At 33.4% G+C, this 25,762-nt stretch overlaps 1 protein-coding gene across 4 annotated transcripts in view; it reads right to left on the bottom strand.

Moving 5' to 3' along the window:
• slmb (beta-transducin repeat containing E3 ubiquitin protein ligase slmb) overlaps positions 1-25,762 on the bottom strand; it is a 203,026-nt gene that overhangs the window by 16,087 nt on the left and 161,177 nt on the right. For 2 of the 4 annotated variants that reach the window (XM_069822840.1, XM_069822843.1), the window contains exons 8-11: positions 25,600-25,710; positions 24,316-24,394; positions 22,398-22,585; positions 9,403-9,449 (exon numbers count right to left, since the gene is read on the bottom strand). In XM_069822840.1, the coding sequence (XP_069678941.1) occupies positions 9,443-9,449; positions 22,398-22,585; positions 24,316-24,394; positions 25,600-25,710 (385 nt within the window). In that variant the 3' untranslated portion in view covers positions 9,403-9,442. The remainder of the gene's footprint in view (positions 1-9,402; positions 9,450-22,397; positions 22,586-24,315; positions 24,395-25,599; positions 25,711-25,762) is intronic. The other 2 variants (XM_069822842.1, XM_069822841.1) reach the window with 2 other exon arrangements.

Raw genomic sequence — 25,762 nt, 5'->3', positions numbered from 1 at the left:
CCCGGCCCCGGAACAATTTTTCCCTTGAAATTACCCATTTCTATACTTATGCATTTCCTTTAATCCAGAACTTTGAGACTTTTTTTGGATGATATAGGTGCAGTATAAAAAAAAGAGGGACCAAGTGTCATGGTGTTACAACTTACATACAGAATACTTTTTACTGCTCTGAATGACGTATTCATAGGTACTATGTAACTGGTGTGACCCTTCCTCATTTGCAGATGGTTTGGTGGCACTAATATCTGAGCTCCAGATTTCTTTAAAATTACGTTCAACTGCAATAAAACGTGCTGAATTACAGTCTGAAATAAGATATTGTTGAACTTGCTATTATATTAATTTCTAGCATAAAACTCAGTTTTTGCCAATATGGAAAAACCACGATCTACAACAAATGGTATATATAATTGTTATTGGTAATACTGCAATTTCTACATAAAGAATCAGAAAGATTAAAGAACAAAAGAAGGTCACTGTATTCGAATCTACGAGTATGTTGTCACCTTACCAGTAAATCTTACAGTATTGCAATGGAAGCACACTGATTTATTGATACATTAATTTTCGATCAAGAGCAGTAGCCGTTAAGTAAATATAATTTGGTATTAGACCAAAAAAATTACCATAAAGATCTGTAGTATTGATGTGGCAACATCTCCTTGTTACTATGCATAACACATATCAATTAATAATATTAACAGTAACTTAAAACTGAGAATGTAGGTGGACTGTAGGTCAGCTTCTTCATAACATTACTTCACAGCACACATCTGTGATATCCTGGTGAAACTAATGCTGTAGACATAAATCATTGGCAGCCAGGTAGCTCAAACGACAGAGCAAATGCTATGGAGTGGAAGATCGTGTCCAATTACAGGCAGTGGCAGGATTATTTTCGTTGCAAACACTTCCAAAATAGCACCAGCATCCTTTCAGTCACCTGTTAAATTGAGCACCAGACCTTTATCGAAGGTAAAAGCCCATCCAAAGCATGGAGCTCTATCTTTATCATTTTTTACCTCTGTCGTTATGTTGAAACTCTATGCACACTTACAAAACCCACATGGGCTCTAAGATTTAACATTATTATGAAAACATGTACGTTATGATTCTGGTTACTTATATACAAACGAAAAGACTCGAAGTATCCAAAATGAGATAGTAAAAATCAACAAGAGGTTTAATGCACACATAAATATACATATACACCATGACCATAGTTACCACCAGTATCTTTAAGTGTCAATAAAATTAGATATTTCCGACATTTGTATCAAACTTACACGTCAGACTTATCTACCTTTGTACAAAATTATAAAAAAGTTTGAACCAAGAACACAGCACTCGATTAAGTTATCTTTATGGCTGGAATCACTTCCTCATTCCTTAAAACCACGACCAGCAGTCTATTTCGTAGAACTATGGAGTTGTAATGTTCCATTCCATAAAATATTTTACAAGTCTTGTACATGCAGTAGAATGCCTCTTAACCAGCACCAAAGGGACCAGGCTAGTTCCGGATATGAGATTTGCCGGATAATTGAATAAATATCGGTATATACAAAAAAAAAGTTCGTATTTCATGGTGCCAAATGTTGAAACTGCAGCCATATGAAGCTTATTTCTCTATCACTTGCTTATAAATGAATAAACGTAAAAACAGTGTCGATTTTCCTTATTAAAACACATCACACAAAACAAATAATGTACTAATTTTAGGTTCGTATATTCACTGACAATGGAAGTTCGTGCGAACTTCCTAATGTGGCAAAACTGATGGCCCACATTGTGGCAGATTTAAACTTTTTTTTGACCCAGCCAAAAGTGTCGTTGTTTTGGTATTGTCGGTTATTTGGGTACTGGTTACGAGGGATTTTATTGTATTAACAAATACTGTATGATTTGTTATTAATTGATAGTTACAAATGATGTCAAAATTAATCCACTTATTTACATTCCAAACAATTTAAAGTAAATGTTTTGTGGATATTTGTGTCATGATGAATAAGAAGCAGTGTAGTTAGTAACTGATGGCATTTTGCTTCTACTTGTACAGTATTCTAACTTACAGTATATTTTATGTCACAAAAAGGCTAATGTTTAAGAACAGTCTGTTCATTCTATCTCTAAATGAATTACAAAGCAAATTTAAACATTAACACGTGGAAGTAATCACCATATATTTTATTCCTAAGCAAATTTAAAATGTTGGTTTAAAATGTAAAGCATTAATAATTACTATATACTTTTGTGAAACAGGTCCCAGATATTTTTAAGACCAACTACCATGGCCAAGAGGTTGTTGTTAAAGGTCAACTAAATTCAACAAATTTAGTGTAACTTATATAATACAATAGAATATACACAGATCATCCTTAATGCCATACTGTTACTGTTGAATCACTGTCAATGACTTCACAGTTACGTGAAGACATAATATTAAATTGGTGCATAAGTTTGTAGCATTTTTGTTTCACGTGTTGGTACTCTGGTTGCTATGGGTTTATTTATCGATTGTCATTTTTTATTTGAAGTTCAATTGTTGTGTCTGACTTTACATATTGAAGTTTTCAGTTTTGCAGACAGTGAGTGGAGCCGTGGATGCTAGAAAACGGAGTGTCAAGTGGAGAAAGTGGGACACTTCCGACATATTCTTCTTTTTGAGTTCAATAAAGGGGCGAAAACAGTGGAGGCAGCCAGAAACACTTGCGCTGTGTATGGAGACAATGCATGTGGTGAGACTACATCAGACAAGATGGACCCATGCAGTCATGATGTGGGACCCCTACGTCGGAAAGAGAGGACAGGGAAGACCAAGGCTCAGATGGTCTGACATGTTTACCAAAGAGGCGGGGAAACAGTGGTCGAGGACAGCAAAGAACAGAGTTTTGAGGAAAGAACTAGGGAAGGTCATTGTAAATAGATAACGTAATCAGTGTTAAGATATTGTAAATAGTAAAGTCAGTATTAGTGAAAGTGTAAGATAAGTTTTGTAAATAGTAAAGTCAGTGTTGAGAAAGTGTCAGGTAAATAGTGTAAATAGCAATCAGTGTTTGTCAAAGTGCCAGTGTCAGTATAATATGTGTAGTGCAAGAAAAAAAATGAACAAAGAACAGAGTGCTGAAACTAGTTAAAGTCTAACAGGGTTATTAACCATGTCACAAAAGTAGTATACACGACAAGCTCGCCTGGATTGGCTCACCAAGCGAGTACACACAGGAGGCCTGTGCCCAACATGGGACATCATGGCTAACATTCATTCATTCATTCATTCATGGAGACAATGCTATCAGAGGGAGCACAGCAAGAAATGGTTTTCTCGTTTTAAGGAGGGTCGTTTTGACATTAGTAACACTCTACATTCAGGAACACCTTCGGGATTTGATTTGATGAATACTGTTTAAACACAATAATCCACAGTGATTCACGTCAGTGTATCCGAAAACTGGCAAATGTGATGAACTGTGACCATTCCACCATCGTGCTACATTTGCATTCAATGGGCAAGGTTAAAAAATCAGGTTATGGGTACCACATGCTCTAAGCCAAAACCACAAAAATCAGCAGGTGGTCATATGTGTATCTTTGCTTACTCGTCATCGACTGGCTCGTGAACAACATCGAGCATTCCTATCAAATATCATTACTTGTGACGAGAAATCGTGTCTTTATGCTAACATAAAGAAAAGAAAGGAATGGTTGAGCCCGAACAAAAAAGCAACTCCCCGCACAAAGCCCAGTGCGCATCCAAAAAAGATAATGTTATGCATCTGGTGGAAATGCGAGGGTGTGCTGTACTACGAATTGCTTCCCTGAGGTGTAACCATCACTGCCGACATTTATTGCCAACAACTGAGACGTCTTGCACATGCTATCCAAGAAAAAAGAACCAATAAGACTGTGTGAAGTGATGCTACTCCACAATAATGCCAGTCCGCACTCTGCTAACCTGACACAAAACACTATCCAGGAATTAGGATTGGAAGTTAGTCCGCACCCACCTTATTCACTTGATCTTGCGCCCTCAGATTTTCACCTTTTCTGCTCTCTATCGAACAACCTTCAAGGAACTTCCTGAAAATGAGCTCCGAACATGGCTTGACAACTTCTTTAACTCAAAACCACCCGATTTCTACAGACGTGGAATCGAAAAACTACTCCAGCATTGGCAGACTGTTGTAAATAGTGAAGGAGAATATATTGTTGATGATTAACTTCTCTCTTATGACGTGTATCTGATATCTATAGTAATAATAAATCTGTAGCCGAAATTTTTCTGGTAATTTTCGATTTTCCAAAAAATAACTGGTCCTAACATTTATAATTAACCACCCTGAAACCGAAAATCGCTTTTTTGAAATTTTTGTTTGTATGTCTGTCTGTCTGTATGTTTGTTACCTTTTCACGCGATAATGGCTGAACGGATTTCGATGAAAATTGGAATATAAATTAAGTTCGTTGTAACTTAGATTTTAGGCTATATGGCATTCAAAATACATTATTTAAAAGGGGGGTTATAAGGGGGCCTGAATTAAATAAATCGAAATATCTCGCTTATTATTGATTTTTGTGAAAAATGTTACATAACAAAAGTTTCTTTAAAAATAATTTGCGATAAGTTTTATTCCTTGAAAAATTTTGATAGGACTGATATTTAATGAGATAAATGAGTTTTAAAATTAGAATAACTGCCATCTAAGGCCGTGTAATGAATTAAAAAACAAATGACTTCGTCTATAAGGGGCCTTGGACAGCAACAATCGAAAGCTATGAAAGATAGCCTACAGAGAATGTTTCTGTGTTTGTATGAAGTAATATCGGAAGCTAAATTAACCGATTTGTATAATTAATTATTTCACCATTGGAAAGTGTAGTTTCTCTAGATGGACATAATGCTATAATGTTATCACAGTAACTTCTGAGTGAATCGAGGACAGGTAAGATTAAAATAGCTTCTTATGCACAGAAAACTTGATAGGCTATTCTGTATATTCGTTTCCTGTATTTCCTAAACTAATTTTTATGACCAAATGAGTGGTCTCTGGATCAAAATGGTCGCATTTTAATTTTTAAATTAAATTTAAATTAAGTAACATAATAAACGATTTATCCTTCTATCAAACACGAATGTTCCCTGGATCAAATGTCCTATTTTAATTATGTAATTAATTTATATTTATTTCTAACGGGTGCAGTGGAGCGCACAGGTACGGCTAGTGTTTAATAAACTTATGAAAAAAACTTATGCACCAATCCAATACACTGCAAATGAACGAGAAAACTAAGCAATGAATGACATAATAAAATTGTATCTAAATAACACAAATCTTTTGTTTTGTCTTTTTCCCAGAAAAGCATTCTTAAATGTTTCATGCATTATTAGACAAATAGGAAATATAACGAAAAACGTAAATTTAAGAAATTACAGTGTTACAAAATTGTCCTACTCAAGAGCAACAATGGAAATATATTTACTGGAAACGTGTAGTGAAGTGTAATTCACTACACCTATGAATGTAAATCAGCATTCTGAACTCCAGACTTGAACTAACTGATCAAAAAGAAAACACTGAAATGAGATGTATCTCTGAAATTTATAAAGATAAAGCAAAACATGTCTAATTGAGAATGCCACACAATAAGCATCAGAATTCAAGCCAAGTGTTATATTAAATTTGACAACTTTATAGCCTTGATAAAATCGAATAAACACATATTTTCGAAAATTACTGTAATGGTGCCATAATATGTAGGCTAACTACTTGCATATAAATGGATAAGCCACATACAAACTAGTAATCTGATAACATAGAAAATAAAACCTTTGGGGAAAAAAGGCAAACTAGGGGATCCAAATTAAGATGAGCTGATCGAAAAGTTTGTGGAACAGAAGTCTGTCCTGTACAATTCTTAAGGGGAGAGGATGGTATTTTTTAAAACTTTTTTCCTATTTGGTGTAAAATATTAATTTTTTGTATGTAGAGAGCTCATAGCTGTGGCAACTCAACCAAATAAAAAAAAAAAAATATATATATATATAAAAAAATTATTTGGGGCCCCAAATTTTAAAAAAATATACCCAATGCAGGATTGTACTAAAACCGACATATCTAAACCGTTTTTAAAGATAGATTCAAACCATTTTTTGCAATGTATTTGCAAAAGCATGTTCTACAAACTGTCTGTAACAGAATTTTGATATTAGTCCCTCTGTTTGTAAAATAAACAATTAAAATTTAATAATTTTCTGATTTCCTTTCTTGCAAACAAACGGACGTATTTTTAAAATGAAATCAATTAACAAAATTCTGTTACAGAGAAAAGCTTCCTAATAGTATAAAGAATGTGTGTTCTAAATTTCTTGCATGTATCTTTAATAGTTCAGAAATTATATCCATTTTTTTCTGGCAATGTAGCAAAAAAAAAAAAAAATGAAGTTACTGGAAACCGATAAAAGCGGGAGTGTGATTTAAAAATCCAGAGCGCAGGAAGTTTAAAAATGACGTCTCAACATCCGATAAGGGCATAAATACCCACAAAATGTTATGCAATGCATTACACACATATCAAAGAGTATTTTAAAGAAAAACAATTTTTTTTTATTTAATTTACCGGAAACAACAATAAAAGTGGGCGAGTGATTTAAAAATCCATAACACAGGAAGTTTAAAAATGGTGACTCAACATCCGATAAGGGCACAAATACCCACAAAATGTTATGCTATGCATTCCACACATATCACAGAGTATTTTAAAGAATGTGTTTTTTTAATTTACTCATTTTTCACCAAAAAATACCATCCTCTCCCCTTAAGAGGATGAGGATGAGGATGACAATGATATCTATATATTTATATGCAGAGCCAAAGGTATTATAAAATATATACAGAAAACATATACAATTAATATTTAATGTATGTACAGGAACAATAATTATAACTTACCTACTGACCTTTGGCTTATTTAAGGAAGTAATTATTATATATAATGATTATTTTACAGATCACTTTTTAAGGTACTTTTCTATGTGCACAATTGAAAGTGACTAATAATTTATTTTCGAACCCAACGATGATGAATTCAAGGACAGACATTGTAGACTTTCAATTTTTATATGAACTTATTTCCTGTTAATTGAGGATTTTAGGAGATCATTTTCGAAAATAAATAAGAAAACAGTTTCATTCTATGTTTATTAACGTACAAATTGATAAATGTTTAATAAAACTTCAAGACATCATAGTTTCTTAAACTTTTATACAAGGAACTATAATCATTCTCCCAGGAAAATTTCATAACTCTGTATCCTATCATATTTGTATCTTGAACAAGAAATCATCACTCACAGAAGTACATAGAAGTACCTCAAATAAGTGGGCAACTAATTCGACAGAACAGGACTGGAAGTGTCAAATTACAGTTAATGCAACAAATAAATTAGTCTTATTAAACATCTATACTATTAGAAAAACAGTAGTCATAAATATTGTACACCATGTCCTTAAGACAAAATGAAAGCAATAAGGTACGACTCAGTTCTCGTTTGACAACTTCCTTCCAATTCTGAATATCCTTTATTAGATGAAAATGGCAGCAAGTATCATTTGGAAAAGAATTTATTTCAATAAAAATCAAATCCAAGAAAAGATTGGTGCAAATTTAATAAGATGTGACACATATACTCAAGATACAATGTTATAATGTGAGCTTTGTACATGATGTGGTCAATCATTTTAAAGCTGGAGGTAAAATCCAGTCATATCAAACATTCACAAATTCTTGGAATGCATTTATTAGTATTATACATTTCAGGACAGACATGTCAAAACCGGAAACCTGTTCACTCATAGTTCATAACAATAGAGTATAAACCATTTCTTCATGTTATAGTGTAATCAATGCAAATAGTACATTATGCAACGAGCCTATAATGATAGTAATTAAGACGCGAGTATGTTTGTTTATGAAACGAGCGCAAGCGAGTTTCATAATTTTCATACGAGCGTCTTAATTACCATTATAGGCAAGTTTCATACGACTTTTTATGCTCGACCATATTTCTAACTTGAAATTATTCAGAAGTATTCATTTTATTCGTATCTAACTGAAGAGCAGAAGTGACCTTGTGCATAGCCTGTAAATTGTGAGATGTGCGCAGATGCGAAAGTACTGATTTTTTTCTGAGGAACAATAATGTCATTGACCTTGATATAATCTGAGAATAACATGAACTAATTTTGATATAACCTGGAAATTGATTTAGAATTGAAAAATGAGATGACAAATTGAATTTATTTAAATATTATTTACAATTAACACTAATTATTATAGTAACAGAACATAACCTTCTGCAACAGTATTGGATTTCCAGTCTCCGTGACATTTCCCTCAAAAGAGAAAAAGAGCAAAGGAAAGCTTGTTTGAAATGATGGAACCTTGTGAATAATGGATTTCGGGGATCTAGCATGCATTCAAAGCATAAACTATAATACAAAACTTCACAAACAAATTTAAAAATTGATTATCTGTTATATTATAGATTAAATACTGTATTATAATTTTTGTTGTGAACAATGTTAACAGCAGCATCCCCCCCCCCCAAAAAAAAAAGATATACAAGTGTTCAAAAATGATTTATGAATTGAGTACTAACAAAAGCATTTTTATACGCATGCTAAGAAGCTAGTGCAAAACACATACCTTATTTTCAACAAGTCAATTTCAATTTTACGTTTCTTTTATACAAAACTGTTATGAGGACATGCTGTTTCAGCTCAAAATGTCGACAATATAATTATTGCAAGATGTTCTCCATCTGTTATAATTACAAGACTAAAAACGTTTACACATATACACACACCTTTCAATAAAAGAAGTCCAAATAAAACTGCTTCCAATGTGCAATACTCTTAAACTACAGGTGAAGCAACCGACGTACTGTAAGTATTTACAACTTAAACTTGAAAAGATGTGAACTGTAACCTATAATGCACTAATGTGTACCAGAGACAAATATTACTCTTTGGTCTAATGATAGGAAAGATATGTTTGTATGTAATTACACTATAACAATAGACATGTCTTCAGTCATATATTATATTTAACTTTAAACGTGTAACAATAGTACCAACAATTCCAGTAATAAATATTTTTAATGTACAACTTCCCTGCAATATTTATTACAAATGTACAGAATGTTCAAAATAAATATGTATTTATCTTCAAAATAATAGACACTATGAGTTTGTTGTTCTTCATTTGTACACAACAGTGAACTAATATTTGTTTCAGATTTGACATGCCTGTCCTAAGACTTTGTAGAAATATAACCGCTAGCAATGAACTTGCAATTCCAGTTGTGCGTAATAAATACTACAGCTCTATAAACTGCAAGCTTACCGATTATCACAAAGCAGCAATGACATGGAAGGATCGTCACTCAAAAGCTGTAAACAAAAACCAAAATGAATATAAGTATCAGCCCCATACAGTATGTATACGTGTATAAACATATGCATTTGAATTCTCTGAATATTTTTTTAAGAAATTAACTGTTAGCAACAAAACGAAATGAAAAAGGAGACAATTAAAAGTACATAAATTATCGCCTTTAAATTTCAATAAAAAGATGAACAAGCATTCTCATAACTCACAAGAGAAAAAATTTCGCCAAATACTGATCAACAATGTTAATGACTAAGGAGCGGATTCCTATGTAATTAAATATTTTTCTTGCATGTGATAAAACACAATTAACAAAGTTAAAAATTCCGAATGTCAAGTTTCAAGTTTAAAACCCGAATTTTATTTCACATAAAAACACATATTTTCACAAAAAATTTATGTAAATACATATTTTTCAGGACATCTATTATAAATACATAAATCTTGGATTTTTTTACTTAAATAATTTTTTTACAAGAACTTTTAAATATTTTAAAACTAAATCAATTATAGTACTCAGAAATATGTTATCTTTTTAAGAATTCTTGGTTGCTTCGTGTTTCTAAGCACTGTGTGGTGTATCCGTGATCCATTTTTGTAATAGTTTCGCCTCAAGTTCTGAGAACTGCTAGGCAGCATATCAGTGTTATTATTAGAGAATAAATTAACAAGGACAAGGAGGAGAGATCTTGCAACAGATAATTAGGAATGTTTATTGTTGCTGAAGATGATTTCATTGGGCGCTTTGTTTGTGAAACAACAGATAAGAGCTCGGGTATAAACATTATTTAATTTAAACAAATCTCTCGCCTCTTGCTCATGCCTATGAAGTGAGGAAATACATGTTGTTGTGATTCCCCGTTATCTGGCCATAAGCATAAGCTGCATAGTGTAGATGTAGTGGCATTGCTATAGGAGCTTTTCTCCAACATTGTCAGTCAGTAGCTAGAAACACTATTTACGATAAGACATGTGTATATTAGCCTCTTAAGATGCCTAAAATCAAATCGAGTTTAAGATCGCGTCTTCAGCAACATGTAGATGAATTTAAAAACATTTTTACTACCGACGGAAAAGTGCTATTTTGCCAACCATGTGGTAAATCAGTAAGTGCAGATCAGAGCTCTCAGGTAACCCAACATTTGTCTGGAAACAAGCACATTGCCGCTGCTTCACGTGTGCATTCACGGCAAAACAGTGGATATTCACGTATTGGAGGGTGTGCCTGTAGGTGAAATTGACGGTGTATGTGTTTGTGACACACCTCTCTTTAAATATGCATGTCTGACGTTTTGTGATGTGGAAAGATCGTTTTCACAGTATAAGTCGTCGTTCAGAGATAATCGGCAATAATTTGTGATGGAGAATTTGGAAATGACCTTTGTTGTTCACTGCAATTCTCGGACAACTACTAGCAACTGATACTCAAGTGTGATTGGTGAGTACCTAAACATTTTTTTCAAGCTAAGTAAGGTATTTTTGTCATATTTAAAGAAAATATTTTTTTTATTTTTAGCAAATATTTTCGTACTTTTTAGCACATAAAAAATAAATATATTTAAATTTTTTAGCGCATAAAAATCTGCTCCTTATTAATGACAGTATCATTTTCGACTTTCACACTACAGAAAATTGAAGACTTTGTACTACGGTTTACAAGGATTTGGCCACTAAGAAGTTTATAATTGTATTACAACCAAGTGTAGTGTTTCTATTTGTATCCCTATCAAAACAGCCTATCAAATAAATTTCCTACTGCGGTCTGAAGTTCTGGTACTGGCAAGATTTAATACTTCCTCATAGGAATGTCATAACGACGTGGGAGACAGCAGATGGAATGATGGGCTAGCAAATCAAAGCATTCTGAAAAATTGTTCACGTCTTATATTGTACCACAAAAATGTTTTCTGACGTCAAGAATTGAACCCAAGCCAGAGTTTATCATGTTATTTTCATAGTGTTACTTTTGATCCTTACATTAAGATGTAACAAATGTATAATTAGTTAATAAGGTTAATATGGCATTCCAGTCTGGGCAAGAATAACAGAATAGCCAAGAAGGACAAGGACTTTAGACAAGCCACACTACATTCAGACAACAATGAAAAAGACGAAAGAATTGTGTAACAAAAAGATACAAAGGCATAAATATGAAAATCAATATTATGCAAATCTAGTCTTTCAGGTAAGGCTTCCTGTAAAGCAGATTTGAATAATTTCAAGGGAAAAATTGTTCCGGGGCCGGGTATCGATCCCGGGACCTCTGGTTGAATGTACCAGCGCTCTGCCAACTGAGCTACCCGGGAACTCCACCCGACACCGTCTCTACCTTTCCCTTTATATCCACACAACTCGCGTGGACTGACGAAACGCCAGAGACCCACATCGAGTGCACACAATGACTAGATTTGCATAATATATACGTCACTGTGTACGTTAACAGAAAACCACAATTGCAAGTCACACAGAGTTTGTGTGCACTCGATGTGGGTCTCTGGCGTTTCGTCAGTCCACGCGAGTTGTGTGGATATAAAGGGAAAGATTGAGACGGTGTCGGGTGGAGTTCCCGGGTAGCTCAGTTGGCAGAGCGCTGGTACGTTCAACCAGAGGTCCCGGGATCGATACCCGGCCCCAGAACAATTTTTCCCTTGAAATTATTCAAAATCAATATTGTTCATTCAATATTTATTACGCATATTAATAATTTTATTGTTCCAGATGATTATTATTATTATTATTATTATTATTATTATGTAAATACTGAAAGTGTAGTACAGTGAAATAAATATAATAAAAATTAATTTTAATCATGTCTATGATTTAGAAAACAAAAGAACATACCTAGACTGTCAAATTCTATTTTAATAAAAAATACACAAATAATGTACCTAAATGTTTACTATAAATCACAATTTCTAATATGTTACCATTTTGTTAAAAATTTAAGTGAAATAACATATATCTTCTCTACAAAATCAATTCAACTTCAATTACAATCAAACAACTTGAACTCCATGTTCACAATAATTTATGTAAAGCCATTCTACGATTTCATTTATAAATTAATATTTAAGTATATAAGGTATATAAAAAGAATAAACCAATAGTTTAATCCATTATTTAGTGATGCTTTATCCATTATGCAATTCTCTAGTGTCAATAAAATTGATGACAGCGAGATAGCATTCGGCTAGATGAATTCAAGGAATTGCTACTGGATATTTAAAGATCACTTTACTGTTGGAAAAACCTCGCAAAATACCCAAGCTAGAGATTGGGTGTGATTTGAAGACCTGTAATTTTGTCACTGTGACAGGTTTGTCACTGGTTCCTACTATGAATGTAGTCCGAAAATCACAGCTAAAAGAAAATGCCATTTCCGCCTAATATGTGACTGAAAGAGATGTTGAAAACTTACGTATACATAAGTGACCATATGTGACAGCTCCAGACAACTGCAGTCACAAGATTCATACTAACTTGAAGAACAAGGTAACTGGTAGAGCCTAATCGCAAACTTGTGGCAACTAACTGCGTGAGCTTCTTTCTGAGGCTTCTGCTGTGAGTGGAGTGGAGTGGGAAGTTCTGTGTGTGCAGCCGTTTCTAAGCGACTGTTTACTCATCAAGCGTACTGTTCAAACACTCCCCCCAACCCCCCAGCAAAACTCTTGGACGACTCTGAGATTGCAATCAGGCTCTATCTAATTATCGTCCCACTCAAAAGGTTAATGTTGGCAACTTTTTGACACTCAACTCACTGCTGAATGCATTGCTATTGTGTGTGTGCATGTGCGTGTGTGTATATGTTGTTGTTGTTGTTTCCTAATGCCAGGTGTTTTGACAATAAAGTCATTTGACCTCTTGCACTCCAATATTTTTCAAAGATATTATCATAACGTGAATATGTTAGGAGAAAATACACAAACGATTAGGGAAAACACGGAAATTTTACTTGAAGCAAGTAGAGCGATCGGTTTGGAAGTAAATCCCGAAAAGACAAAGTATATGATTATGTCTCGTGACCAGAATATTGTACGAAATGGAAATATAAAAATTGGAGATTTATCCTTCGAAGAGGTGGAAAAATTCAAATATCTTGGAGCAACAGTAACAAATATAAATGACACTCGGGAGGAAATTAAACACAGAATAAATATGGGAAATGCCTGTTATTATTCGGTTGAGAAGCTCTTATCATCCAGTCTGCTGTCCAAAAATCTGAAAGTTAGAATTTATAAAACAGTTATATTACCGGTTCTTCTGTATGGTTTTGAAACTTGGACTCTCACTCTGAGCGAGGAACATAGGTTAAGGGTGTTTGAGAATAAGGTGCTTAGGAAAATATTTGGGGCTAAGCGGGATGAAGTTACAGGAGAATGGAGAAAGTTACACAACACAGAACTGCACGCATTGTATTCTTCACCTGACATAATTAGGAACATTAAATCCAGACGTTTGAGATGGGCAGGGCATGTAGCACGTATGGGCGAATCCAGAAATGCATATAGAGTGTTAGTTGGGAGACTGGAGGGAAAAAGACCTTTAGGGAGGCCGAGACGTAGATGGGAGGATAATATTAAAATGGATTTGAGGGAGGTGGGGTATGATGATAGAGACTGGATTAATCTTGCACAGGATAGGGACCGCTGGCGGGCTTATATGAGGGCGGCAATGAACCTTCGGGTTCCTTAAAAGCCATTTGTAAGTAAGTAAGTAAGTATTATCATGACCAGCCACTGAAGCACAGATTTTGAGGTGTTCCAAATCCATTTCTTGGTTTGAGTTGCACAATGGGCAGTTAGGGGACTGATATATTCCAATTCTATGCAGGTGTTTGGCCAAACAATCATGGCCTGTTGCCAATCTAAATGCAGCTACAGACGATTTTCGTGGTAAATCGGGAATTAACTGTGGATTTTGATGCAGAGAGTTCCATTTTTTTTCCCTTGGGATTGAGTTATCAAATTTTGTTTGTTGAAGTCTAGCGTGTGTATATGTATGTATGTGTACTGAACCAAAATTTTCGATTTCAAGTTTGACAAAATACTGATTTGTTGCAAAAAATTATGGTAACTGTAAAGAACATTCTACATGGCAATAATTTTGTTCTTATTGCTAACAGTTAACTCTTAAACTTTTAGTGAAATCCTGACTCTATAAGGGAACTGGACTTAATATGTAGTTACATTAATAACAATTCCTAAGACATCAAATAAATATTGTGTAATGAGACATTTATTTCAAATTACAATTGAAATACAACCTTAAAATAATATTAAAATAATGTACCAGTTCACCGTAAGATGTACTGAATATATTTCGTCCAAATTCCCTCACAAAATACCTGTGGTCAGAATGATTAAATAAGAAAATGCATAATTGTCATACAAGCAGTATAGATCTGTTCCTTGTCTGAATGTGCTGAACAACTGAAATGTGAATAGAACTGTAATGGTAAATAGACACAAATTTAACTATTATGTTAAAGTTAAGGATATATTTAGATATTCAATCCATTTAAATCTGAGATAGTTTATTAATTTATTTTAAATGGAAATTTTTGTCAGAAGAATAAAAAAAAAGTGTCAAAACTGAATTAATATTAAATCGTAATGAGATGCAATTTTGTTACATGAAATCATATAAACAAGCATTCTCACATTTACTTTACTTAAAATACAATAATAAAGTAGCCAATTTTATCATAAGACTTAATTAAAAAATAGTCATAGACAGTTATCAACTGCATTGCAAAAATAACTCATTCTTTACATAAATTAACTCACAAACATCAACAATTAAATTGCCATTATACAATACAGCGATAAGATATCATTCTCCGACATTCCCAGGTTTCTGAAAACTGAGTTATATTTCCGTCCAAAATTATTGTATTCAATTGTCAGCACATCCTTAGAAAGAACATAGGGAAGTTCTGAAAATAATTTTCAAGTTCAAATGCGGGTGGAGTCTGTCTTATAAATAAACTTTTATAACATCTAACATACAAATTATCACGTAAGCTCAGCTCTCAGTGATGGACTTCCCAAACTAAAAAACAAATGAAGTTCTAAAATGAAGACTATGTCCGAAAGATCTTCACACCATCACGTACATGAAAGGAAAGTAAGCCACAAAATTAAACAAAAAGCACAAAATGATTTAGAAGTATTTGTTATACATTTCAGCATGCATTCTACTGTTATTGCTGCCATTACCACTCATTAGTATGCTACAACTACTACAGTTCACATAAGAAACACAATCATTACGTTTTCGAAGAGGGAAAAGAGAAGAAGAACAGCACATAAGTTTAATGTGCAAATCAAACATTAAATGTATTTACTCATGAACATACTTTTAAATTTAAGACTTAACTATGTGAAAATGATATCTATCCTATTAAACCATCCAAATAATGCAGCAGCACAAAATTAAATTTATTTTTACTGTTGGGGAGGGGTATAATTTTGGTATGGGCTATTCCATATGAAATCGATCAGTAAAAAACCTCGCATTTTTTTTATACTCTAATTTTTTCCGTACTTATACAAGGTGTTGTTGTTTTCTAATGCCAGGCGTTTGACAATAAAGTCATTTGACCTCTTGCACTCCAATATTTTTCAAAGATATTATCATGACCAGTCACTGAAGCACAGATTTTGAGGTGTTCCGAATCCATTTCTTGGTTTGAGTTGCACAATGGGCAGTTAGGGGACTGATATATTCCAATTCTATGCAGGTGTTTGGCCAAACAGTCATGGCCTGTTGCCTGTTGCCAATCAGGAATTAACTGTGGATTTTGATGGAGAGAGTTCCATTTTTTCCCTTGGGATTGTGTTATCAAATTTTGTTTGTTGAAGTCTAAGTATGTAGATTTAATAAATCTTTTCACAGAGTAATACGTAGATTTAGTAACAGGTCTGTAAGTAGCAGTGCTGCCCTTCTTTGCTAAAGCATCCACATTCTCGTTTCCCAGGATTCCACAATGGGATGGTATCCATTGGAATACAATTCTTTTATTGAGTGATATTAATTAAGGGAGCATTTTAGTTATTTCTGCTGTTTGAGATGAAGGTGTGCGTTTAGAAACTATTATAAATTAAATGTAAAGCTTATGATTCGTAATAGCTATATAAACAATATTTCTCAATCATCAGCTTTTAAACATATTTTCTCAGCAAATATCTACCGACCAAACTGTAACCGAGAGCAGTCTGATATGCAAATGTGATATTGCTTATTACATCTTACAGAAGACTCTGATTAAATAAAACGAAAATTGCACTTCCAACATACAACCTCTAAGAAATAAGTAGCTGCAAGAAAAGTTATTGTTAGAGTAACCTACTCCATTTTCCTACAACATTCTGATTAAACTACTCATTGTCATGTTATCATTTCCGTAATTTTAAATGACATTAAATAAATAATTGAAAGACAGAAACTTCCATTTCCCCGAATTAAATTCCAGTTACTTTCTTAATCAGTCTATAAATCTCGATTAAGAATGATCAGTTTCTTTTCAAACACAAAGATAGTGATATACATGTATTCAAACAATATCACTGTCCAACAGTTATTTATTTTATGCTCGACCATGCCAAAATGTAGTAATTATACACCTGGTAGCAGTCCTTTAATGCATGTCATTAAAGTACACCTACTCATTAAAGTACAGGTGTTCAGCCAATGACAAGTAGCTTTGTACCATTATAAAACCTCAGCCAATGACAAGTCAGCTTTGTACCCTTATAAACCCGCAAGTATCGATTATTCTCGGATATGCAATCGAAAGAGAATTAGCGAAAAGTCACGGAGGCTGGAAGTCCAATACTGTCGCAGAAGGTTATTTTCTGTTACTATAATAATTAGCGTTAATTGTAAATAATATTCAAATAAATTCAATTTGTCATCTCGTTTTTCAATGTCTAAATCAATTTTCAAGTTATGCTAGAGTAATGTTCATCTTATTCTGTGCCAAGGTCAATGAAATTCGGCCTCGGAAAAAATCAATACTTTCGCGTCTGCGCACAGCTCACAATTCAGGTCAGTTCGCACGTAACCATAATTTTGAATACTTTCAAGTTAGAAATATGGTCGAGCATAAAAAGTCGTATGAAACTTGCCTATAATGGTAATTAAGACGATCGTATGAAAATTATGAAACTCGCTTGCGCTCGTTTCATAAACAATCATACTTGCGTCTTAATTACTACCATTATAGGCTCGTTGCATAATGTACTATTATTTAATGCCCAGACATTTGGATCAGAGCCATTTATCTGCGTACTTTGCAGTATAGTTTTCCCTCCTAATATTATACACAAAACTTTCAATAGCATGTGTTCAACATGGTCCCAGTCGATAACATTTCCACTTTACACAAAACACACAATGGTGAATGGAGAATAGATATGTGATGCACATGTTTAGCAAGATCAAGGCTCGTCAGTATGCGAAATACTGCTACTATTCCTTTGCCTGGTTGAAGTGGGGCGATTTGTATGCCGGTAAGTAATGTTTCAAGAGTAAATACATAGAAAAATGAATTGAAATGTGTGATAGAAGATCATGTGAAGGTTTACTGTGAGAAGCCCTGTTGACTATTGGAAAGAACATGCTTTAGAAAGGAAACATTACTGGTTGGTATTATGAATTAGAACATGCATTTCACACCTAGCAAATAAACACATTACAAACTGAAAAGTTTCACAACCAGGGTTTTTCATAAGAACTAATTTCTCTAGACACTGAAAACTTTTTTAGTTCATTAGTGCTGATCTATAGTAACCCAACTATCAAATTTTGCTTGTACATACCAAATTCATCTTCGTCTCTATAAAAAGCAAAAAATGATTAGAATAGAAATATAGAACTTCACTTCAGATTCTGCTAATACAAAACCTATCAGTCGAATCTTCACAACCAAAACTTCTGCTTCATTAAAACTCCTCTGTTGCATTAAGTACGAGTATAATGTGATCAGTTATTTCCTTTACGGAATTGGAGACTAGACGTATTTGGAAAAAGAACCATTGGAAATGACAAATGAAAAAATGACATTTAAGTTTCGTAACTAAGGTTTGCTTAGTATATTTATGTGATTAAATAAAAACGTAAGATAAGAAATCACACTCTTTATAAGCATTAGTAAGACAGGAGATGCAAAAAATATACCTGATTACTGAAATATTCTGCAGAAGATATTGAAGGTTACCTTCACTAATACTGACAAATGTAACTCAAGAAGTAAAATCAATTAAATACCACATATATCTACAAACAATCAAAGTAGCTTCTTCTCTCTCCAATCTTTTAAAAACTTAGAGCTGACCATAATATCTATCAATACCAGTACAGTATTTAATAAGTGTACAAGGACACTATCAAAACAAAACATATTTCTCTAGGCATTCAATCTTTGAATGTATAGTGGAACCACAACAGAGTTATTATGATTAATGAGTCTTCCTGCACGAAAACTTTATCATTATTATTATTATTATTATTATTACGACCATTTATTCTCTCAATTGCTAAAACTGTTCAAGTTTTGTTATCATTATGATATCCTTTCCAGTTTTAGGCCTCGTGGCTTGTTAGTCCCATTCAGTTGTCCCAAACTTCTAGAAATGCACGTTTATCTAGATATCCAAGGTCAATTTCTAAAACACGGACGAAATTGTGGTTCTAAACCACAGCTTTTAAACCGCGATTGAGTTCTGAATCCTTGTGCAATTTCTAAAACGAAGTAGAGACACAGCTTGAGAAGAAAAAGTGGTTCATGGTTTATTATGGCAATGCAGCAAAGTATCAATCTTTATTCCCGGTCAACAGTTGATATTAGGAAGAAATGAACATCAGAATTAATATTTCTATCACTGCCTGCTAGATTGCATCCTATAGTAGTGTAAGCAGCCATAGGATGTGATCCGTAAGGCAGTGATTTTTATTGAATTGCAGAAAGCTATATTCTTTTGTTTTGAGATAAGTTATTGTTATACCACAAGTTATACGGTATTTACTCATTTACAAAAAATAATATATAGGTGTTTAAAATATGACATTACTTAATAGTTAATAGGGAATAGATTGTTAGGTGCCAAAATGAAAATAAATATTGTCTAATAATTAACACAAGTCGAGCATTTATATTGTTGTTGTTGTTGTTTATCCTTTGTTCATAACTACTATTAACTTACTTTATTAATAGTAAGGCCGTGTCTCAAAGCTCAAGTCCATACTACACACTAGTGACTAGCAACTAGGAGACTTGTAAACTACACACTAGGGAGCTTTGGACATGTATGCTTGAAACATGGCCTTCTTCATAGATTATTTTTCTAAAAACCATGACATCACTGTGCAGCACTAAATTAAGAAGGCAGTGTCATAATGCAGTTTCATTATGAATTATGTGGAAAAAGATAAGGACTTAATATATTACAATAATGTTTAAAACATTGTACAGAAGATACTAACAAAGCCGGTGTTCAAAGTTAACGTGTTATTCTAAATTATATTTACATTATTTCAATTCCAAAGCATTTTCAGATTTCATAACCCCAATTGTTGATGAGGTATCCATGTTTGTTTAGTGAATAAGTCAGCAATCAAGCAAGCATTTTCGTTTACTAGCTACTACGGACTTGATTGCTATGCACTATGTAGCTTTGGATCATGACCTCTGACGTCACATCCAGCTATTTAGTCAACAATCTAGTTCACTTCAGCTGAAAATGTAGCTTTGGGACACGGCCTAAGTAAACTTAACGCACATAAATACTTGATAAATTTTAAAGAAGGAAAAGTTGGTCTAAAGGGAAGAATACCTAAAACGCTCACTGCATTTCTGCATTGAATAGCTATACTTAAGCGTAGATGCAAATAATTAGTGCATTGGCAATCACCAGTAATGGAGATCACAATTTGGCTGATTAACTTAACTACCTGAAAATCCATTCCCAAATAATTAATAGCCTAAATATTAAATGGATTAAAATTTCAATTAAAACGAAATGCAGTATGGTTATAGTTTTAGATATAGTACTTGGAAAGTCTTAGTAGCATAAAAACTAAAATAAATAACAAAGTTGTCTGCTTGATAATCTTGTATGCAAACATTAATTTCATGTATTAATTACAATTTCCAAAACTACTACAAAGACTAAGAATTCAGTTAACTTATAGGCTATTGCATAAATGTATAATTAATATAAAATATGCCATGGTCTAAGACCTCGTTTTGGAAATCGACCCCTAGAGTCTATTAAGTGGCAGCTCTGCTACTGGACTACCCAGCAAGAAACTTGTTAACTGACCTGTGGAAACTTACTTACATTTAAATTTCAAAAATATGTTTATTAATCTGTTGATAATGTTTAAGTTTTCGTCCATGTTTCAAATTTGAAATCTTCAATACCGGTAATTTACTGTCTTCTGAGTTTACTATGACGTTCATAATTCTTGCATAAAATTAAAATTATTCTTTGTATCAATTATCAAATATTCCCTAATCCAGAATAAATATTACACGCATTTATTCCAAAGGAATCAAATAATGAAGTGAAGACAAACTTATTACAAACCTTGGATCAATTTCGTGCTGTAAATACTTCCTTACAATGTAAAAAGAATCCTAGACAATAATTGTCTTTTGCAGTCACACTTATGAAGAATGAATGTAACTAAAACACTAAGAATTTTATAAGGTCCCCATTTATCAATCCTATAATTTATTTCAATTAATAGTTTTCTGTTGCCTCTTTTATCCACACGATTAACTAATATTCTCTAATTCTCATAAAACGTAAACTATGTCTTATATCATGAAGAAAAGTGAAAGACCAACTTTATTATAATTATAAATTTAGAATAACTCTTCTCGGGTTCCCAGCCAGGTGAGTTGGAGATTTGCTTCCAAGCTTTCGATGGCTATCTCTGCCATCTTCTTCAGGGAATGAAACTTGGAAGCAAATCTCCAACCCACCTGGCTGAGAACCTGAGAAGAGTTATTCTACATCAAACGTCGGGAAAACCTCAAGTCATACAATTCTAAATTTTTTCGAAAATTTCAAGTGATGATTAAGAACATTTTTCTTTATTTTATTTACTCTCACTATAATGTGGTTCCACTTAACTTCAATTTTCTAAATAATTTCATATTATTATTATTTACAATATTCATGTTTCTGAATTAATATCTAATAACTTTATGAACTTAGAATTTGAAACAACTTTAAATGCAACTCTGTGAAACTATAGTCACAACGCTGTTATTTCCAGCGTGACTCCTCTTTGCTTACGTCTTAGGAAGTGAAGGCTCTATATAAAATCTAGGTAGGTAGTATCGTTCGCCATTTTTGTTCTTTCGTTGCCGAGCTACCAGACGAGGGATTTATTTGCCAAACAGTTAAACATTATCATGTCGTAGCTCCTATGATAATAAATCAAACGCACTGTAATTGAGCGGCAAATAACGTCCTTGTGTGCTTTCTGCGAATGCCAACGAAAGAGCCAAAATGGCGGGCGATTATATTAAGTATTTATCGAGCCTTAGGAAATGTATGACGTCTTCATCAGAGAATTACAAGAGACACATGTTTAAATGTAGCCGATCTGCAACGTGATTGGTTGCCGGAAATTAGAGCGACGGGACTATATGACTGCCCACAATGGAAAATTTTGGACGACAGATGTCTTATAAACATAATAAAGTAACAGAATTTATTGTACTGCATTTAAAAAAAATAAGGCATCAATAGTTCTTTTCAATCATTTTCAAATTTAAAATTAGTGGTCTGCTTACTGATGGTTAAGAAGTTTACTTAACGAAAGTATGTACCGTTGGTGTAAAAATATTTATAGAGAGACGTTCCCCACGTTTAAAATGAATATGTAACCCTGGTTGTGGGGGATCTGGAAGAGCCATCACTGTCTGTAATTACTTTGAGATGTAAGTGTACGTGCGTGTTGGAGAGCGAGTGCTGAGTTGCTGCATGTTCTGCTGCTGCTGAGGCGTGCCCTCTGGAGGGGTGCAGTTCAGAAAGTCCCAGATGAGGATTGTGTCATCGTGCGAACTGCTAACTATCTGGAATTCATCAAACTGCAGGCGAAAAACTCGTCCAGTATGCTCCTGTAAATAAAGATTCATGTATGAAATTATTAGCCCTTATTAGAAAGATTAGAAATAATTCAGATGAGGATGCTATTCAAACAGACTTGAATAAAATTTATAACTGGGCGTTAATACATAAGATAAAAACAAATAGTTCTAAAAGTAAATCTATAACATTTTGTAAAACCCGAGAGGAAACTAGTCTTAATCACGAATTCAGTGGTGTTGTAATTCCGCAAGAACAATGTTGTAAATACCTGGGAGTGTATTTAAACTCCAAACTTTCTTGGGGAGAGCATGTTGATAATGTTACAGGTAGAGCATGGAGGGCACTTCACTTTATTATGAGAATCTTGAAAAAGGCTAGCCCCCAATCGAGGGAAATAGCATATCTAACGTTAGTGCGACCGTTAATGGAATATGGAACTACATGTTGGGATCCCTATAGAATATATCACGTAAATTCCTTAGAAAGAATCCAGTATAGGGCAGCTAAATTTGTTGAAGGTAAAAGAGAAGATGGAAATGATACAATAAAAGAACTTAAATGGGAAACTTTGGAAAACAGACGTAGGAAAACTAGAATAACATCATTGTGTAGAGCACATCTAGGTCAGAAAGCATGGGTAGACATAACGGCTCGGTTAGAAAAGCCAACGTGCTATGGTAGGAATGACCATGATTTTAAAATCAAATGTAGGAAACAGAAAACGGATGTAGGTAAATTCTCATTTTTAAATAGAACTATAAATGATTGGAATGACCTACCTGCAGCGGTCTTTGAGGGCTGTCCTTCCTTAAGGAGATTCAAGAATAACTTAAAAAGTTGTGTATAAATTACAAATTAAAATTAAGTGACATTTAACATTTAATTTTTTAAGGTGACATGTATTTTATTTAGCCTGACGAGTTACTCCCTTGGTTTGAATTGTAAATTATTTAAAAATAGCTTGTAAGAGGGTCTTAGACTAGAAATGTTTAGCTTAAATGTAGTTCTGTTTATAAGTATGCATAAGGGTGTAATTATTTGTCTTATATGAACTGTTGTATCAGTGAAGCGAGGTGAGTCAGTGATGTTATGGTTTTACAGTGCAGTGAATAGTTCCAATCAGTGATAATTTATAGTGTCAATGAAATGTGTTCTATAGTGTCAGTGAAATGTGTCCTAAAGTGTCAGTGAGATGCGTCATAGTGCCACTACTGTGAGTGAGATGAGAGTAAAGTGAAAGACTATTGAAACTTATGTAGGGTCTATACATATGTAGGTTGTATTGTAAAATTAGGTTATTTTATGTTTTATTATTAATTGTAATTATTGTGTTAAATTGTTCTTATTGTATTGTGTATTGTATAATTGTATGGTGTATTGTAATTTTATTGTGTATTGTTTATATTGTGTATACCACTGCCACTGGGTACTTGCCCACTTGCAGTGTAAATAAATAAATACATACATACATACATTAGTTTTCACAAAACAATCAAGTTATGACAGTACGGTGAAAGCCTATTACAGTGAGACTAAATTCCCGAAGTCCAGATACTGGCTGCATGACTTCCATTACGAAACACTTGGGCACATTTTTGAGTGGATGCTAAACTTTATGAAAATGTTAGTCATAAAGGAAAAATCTATGGTGTATGACCAGGCAAAAATAGTGCTGAGTATAATTTCGACAGTAATCAAAGTTCTACTGCATAGTGAAACCTTCTTCAAAACTTACATTTGCATCAAAATTTAAACTTACCACCAAAGTTCGCAAACACAATGTACTAGCTGGTGCCCGTGGATCTAATGCTGCTATTAGGTCCCACACCTTTATTTTCCTGCAAAAAAGTTTTTCATAATTTATTTTGTAAAATGAAACAAGTTGCACATAAGAGAAAACTTGATAAAATAAATGAGTACCGTAACTAAATCTGCAGTAAAACTATCCTTACCAACTTGAAAAATGTTGAGCATCTTTATAGCACTTACAAAACTACAATGAATCTGCCATTATTGGAATATAATGAAATGAATAATACTTTTGTGCGAGATCGTGCGTATTTGCTTGTTTTCCGCACAGAACCAATACGTGGTAAGTGTGAAATACCACATTCAGTATTCCCAACGTAACACACATAACAATTTCCCTCTTCTTACCGCTTAAGCGTGACATTCATTTTACTGCTTTAGGCTTTTAACATATTATTTTTAGAGACGTTTAACATAGTAATAATTATAAATTGGAAACTTACCACTGCAATTTCACCTAAATTGCAATGCTAATTATTGTTTTTAAATATTTGCAAAAATTAAGTAAAGTCTACTACTCCACGAAACTTATTGCATTCCTGTTACAAGTAACATTAAGAAAGCCATGAAAAAATCAACAAGATTCCAGATGCCGATGTTATTACTGCAATATGTTATATAAATAATAGGCTATTGTTAAAATATTAAAATGAAAAATACATCATTACATAACCTTACCATTTGTTTTAAGTTCGCATTTATAGACTGGGGGAAAAAAAGACAGACGTATATCACGGCCTGCTGGAGTATAGTAAACACAGAAAACATTTTATAGCAACAATGTTGAAGAAAGATATTATGGTTTTTCGAAGTTGCCGTCATTAAACAGAAACCAACATGGAGATTTCATTGCAACTAATTAGATCTTCGCACAAAATAATGTACAATACACGAGCGGTATGTTTGTTTTCATGTTCTCGGAAATTAAAAAAGCTCAACTACGTTTCGCTTTTTCAATCTTTTCCTCGACAATGAAAACGTCAACATACCGCTCTTGTAATGTATATTACTATATTTCTACACTGTGTAATAATTTTCATTTCTGTGACACGAAAACCAATGGAAATTTATTAATAAAACCGCAAGCACATAGACACCATGTGCTCATTATAATATGTTAAAGCCAACATTAAATGTCAAAATAACGTTCCTAAAACACAAATGTAATAATATCGAAACTTAAAATTATGTACACTCAAAACAGAAGTTGTAAGCATGAAATATGCTAACGTACCCATCATAAGCTCCACTGACTATTCTTTTACTGTCGAAACGAATACACCTTACAAGTTCTTCATGACCTTCTAGTACTCGTAAACACGCCCCACATTCAATATCCCACAATCTGTAATAAAATCAGAAAACGTTAATAAATAACCAAATAAACGAGAAAAAAC

This window comes from Periplaneta americana, chromosome 4, assembly GCF_040183065.1.
Source record: "Periplaneta americana isolate PAMFEO1 chromosome 4, P.americana_PAMFEO1_priV1, whole genome shotgun sequence".
NCBI classification, from domain to species: Eukaryota; Metazoa; Arthropoda; class Insecta; order Blattodea; family Blattidae; genus Periplaneta; species Periplaneta americana.
The sequence above is the reverse complement of the archived record's forward strand: the minus strand, read 5'-3'. Positions and strand labels throughout refer to the sequence as shown.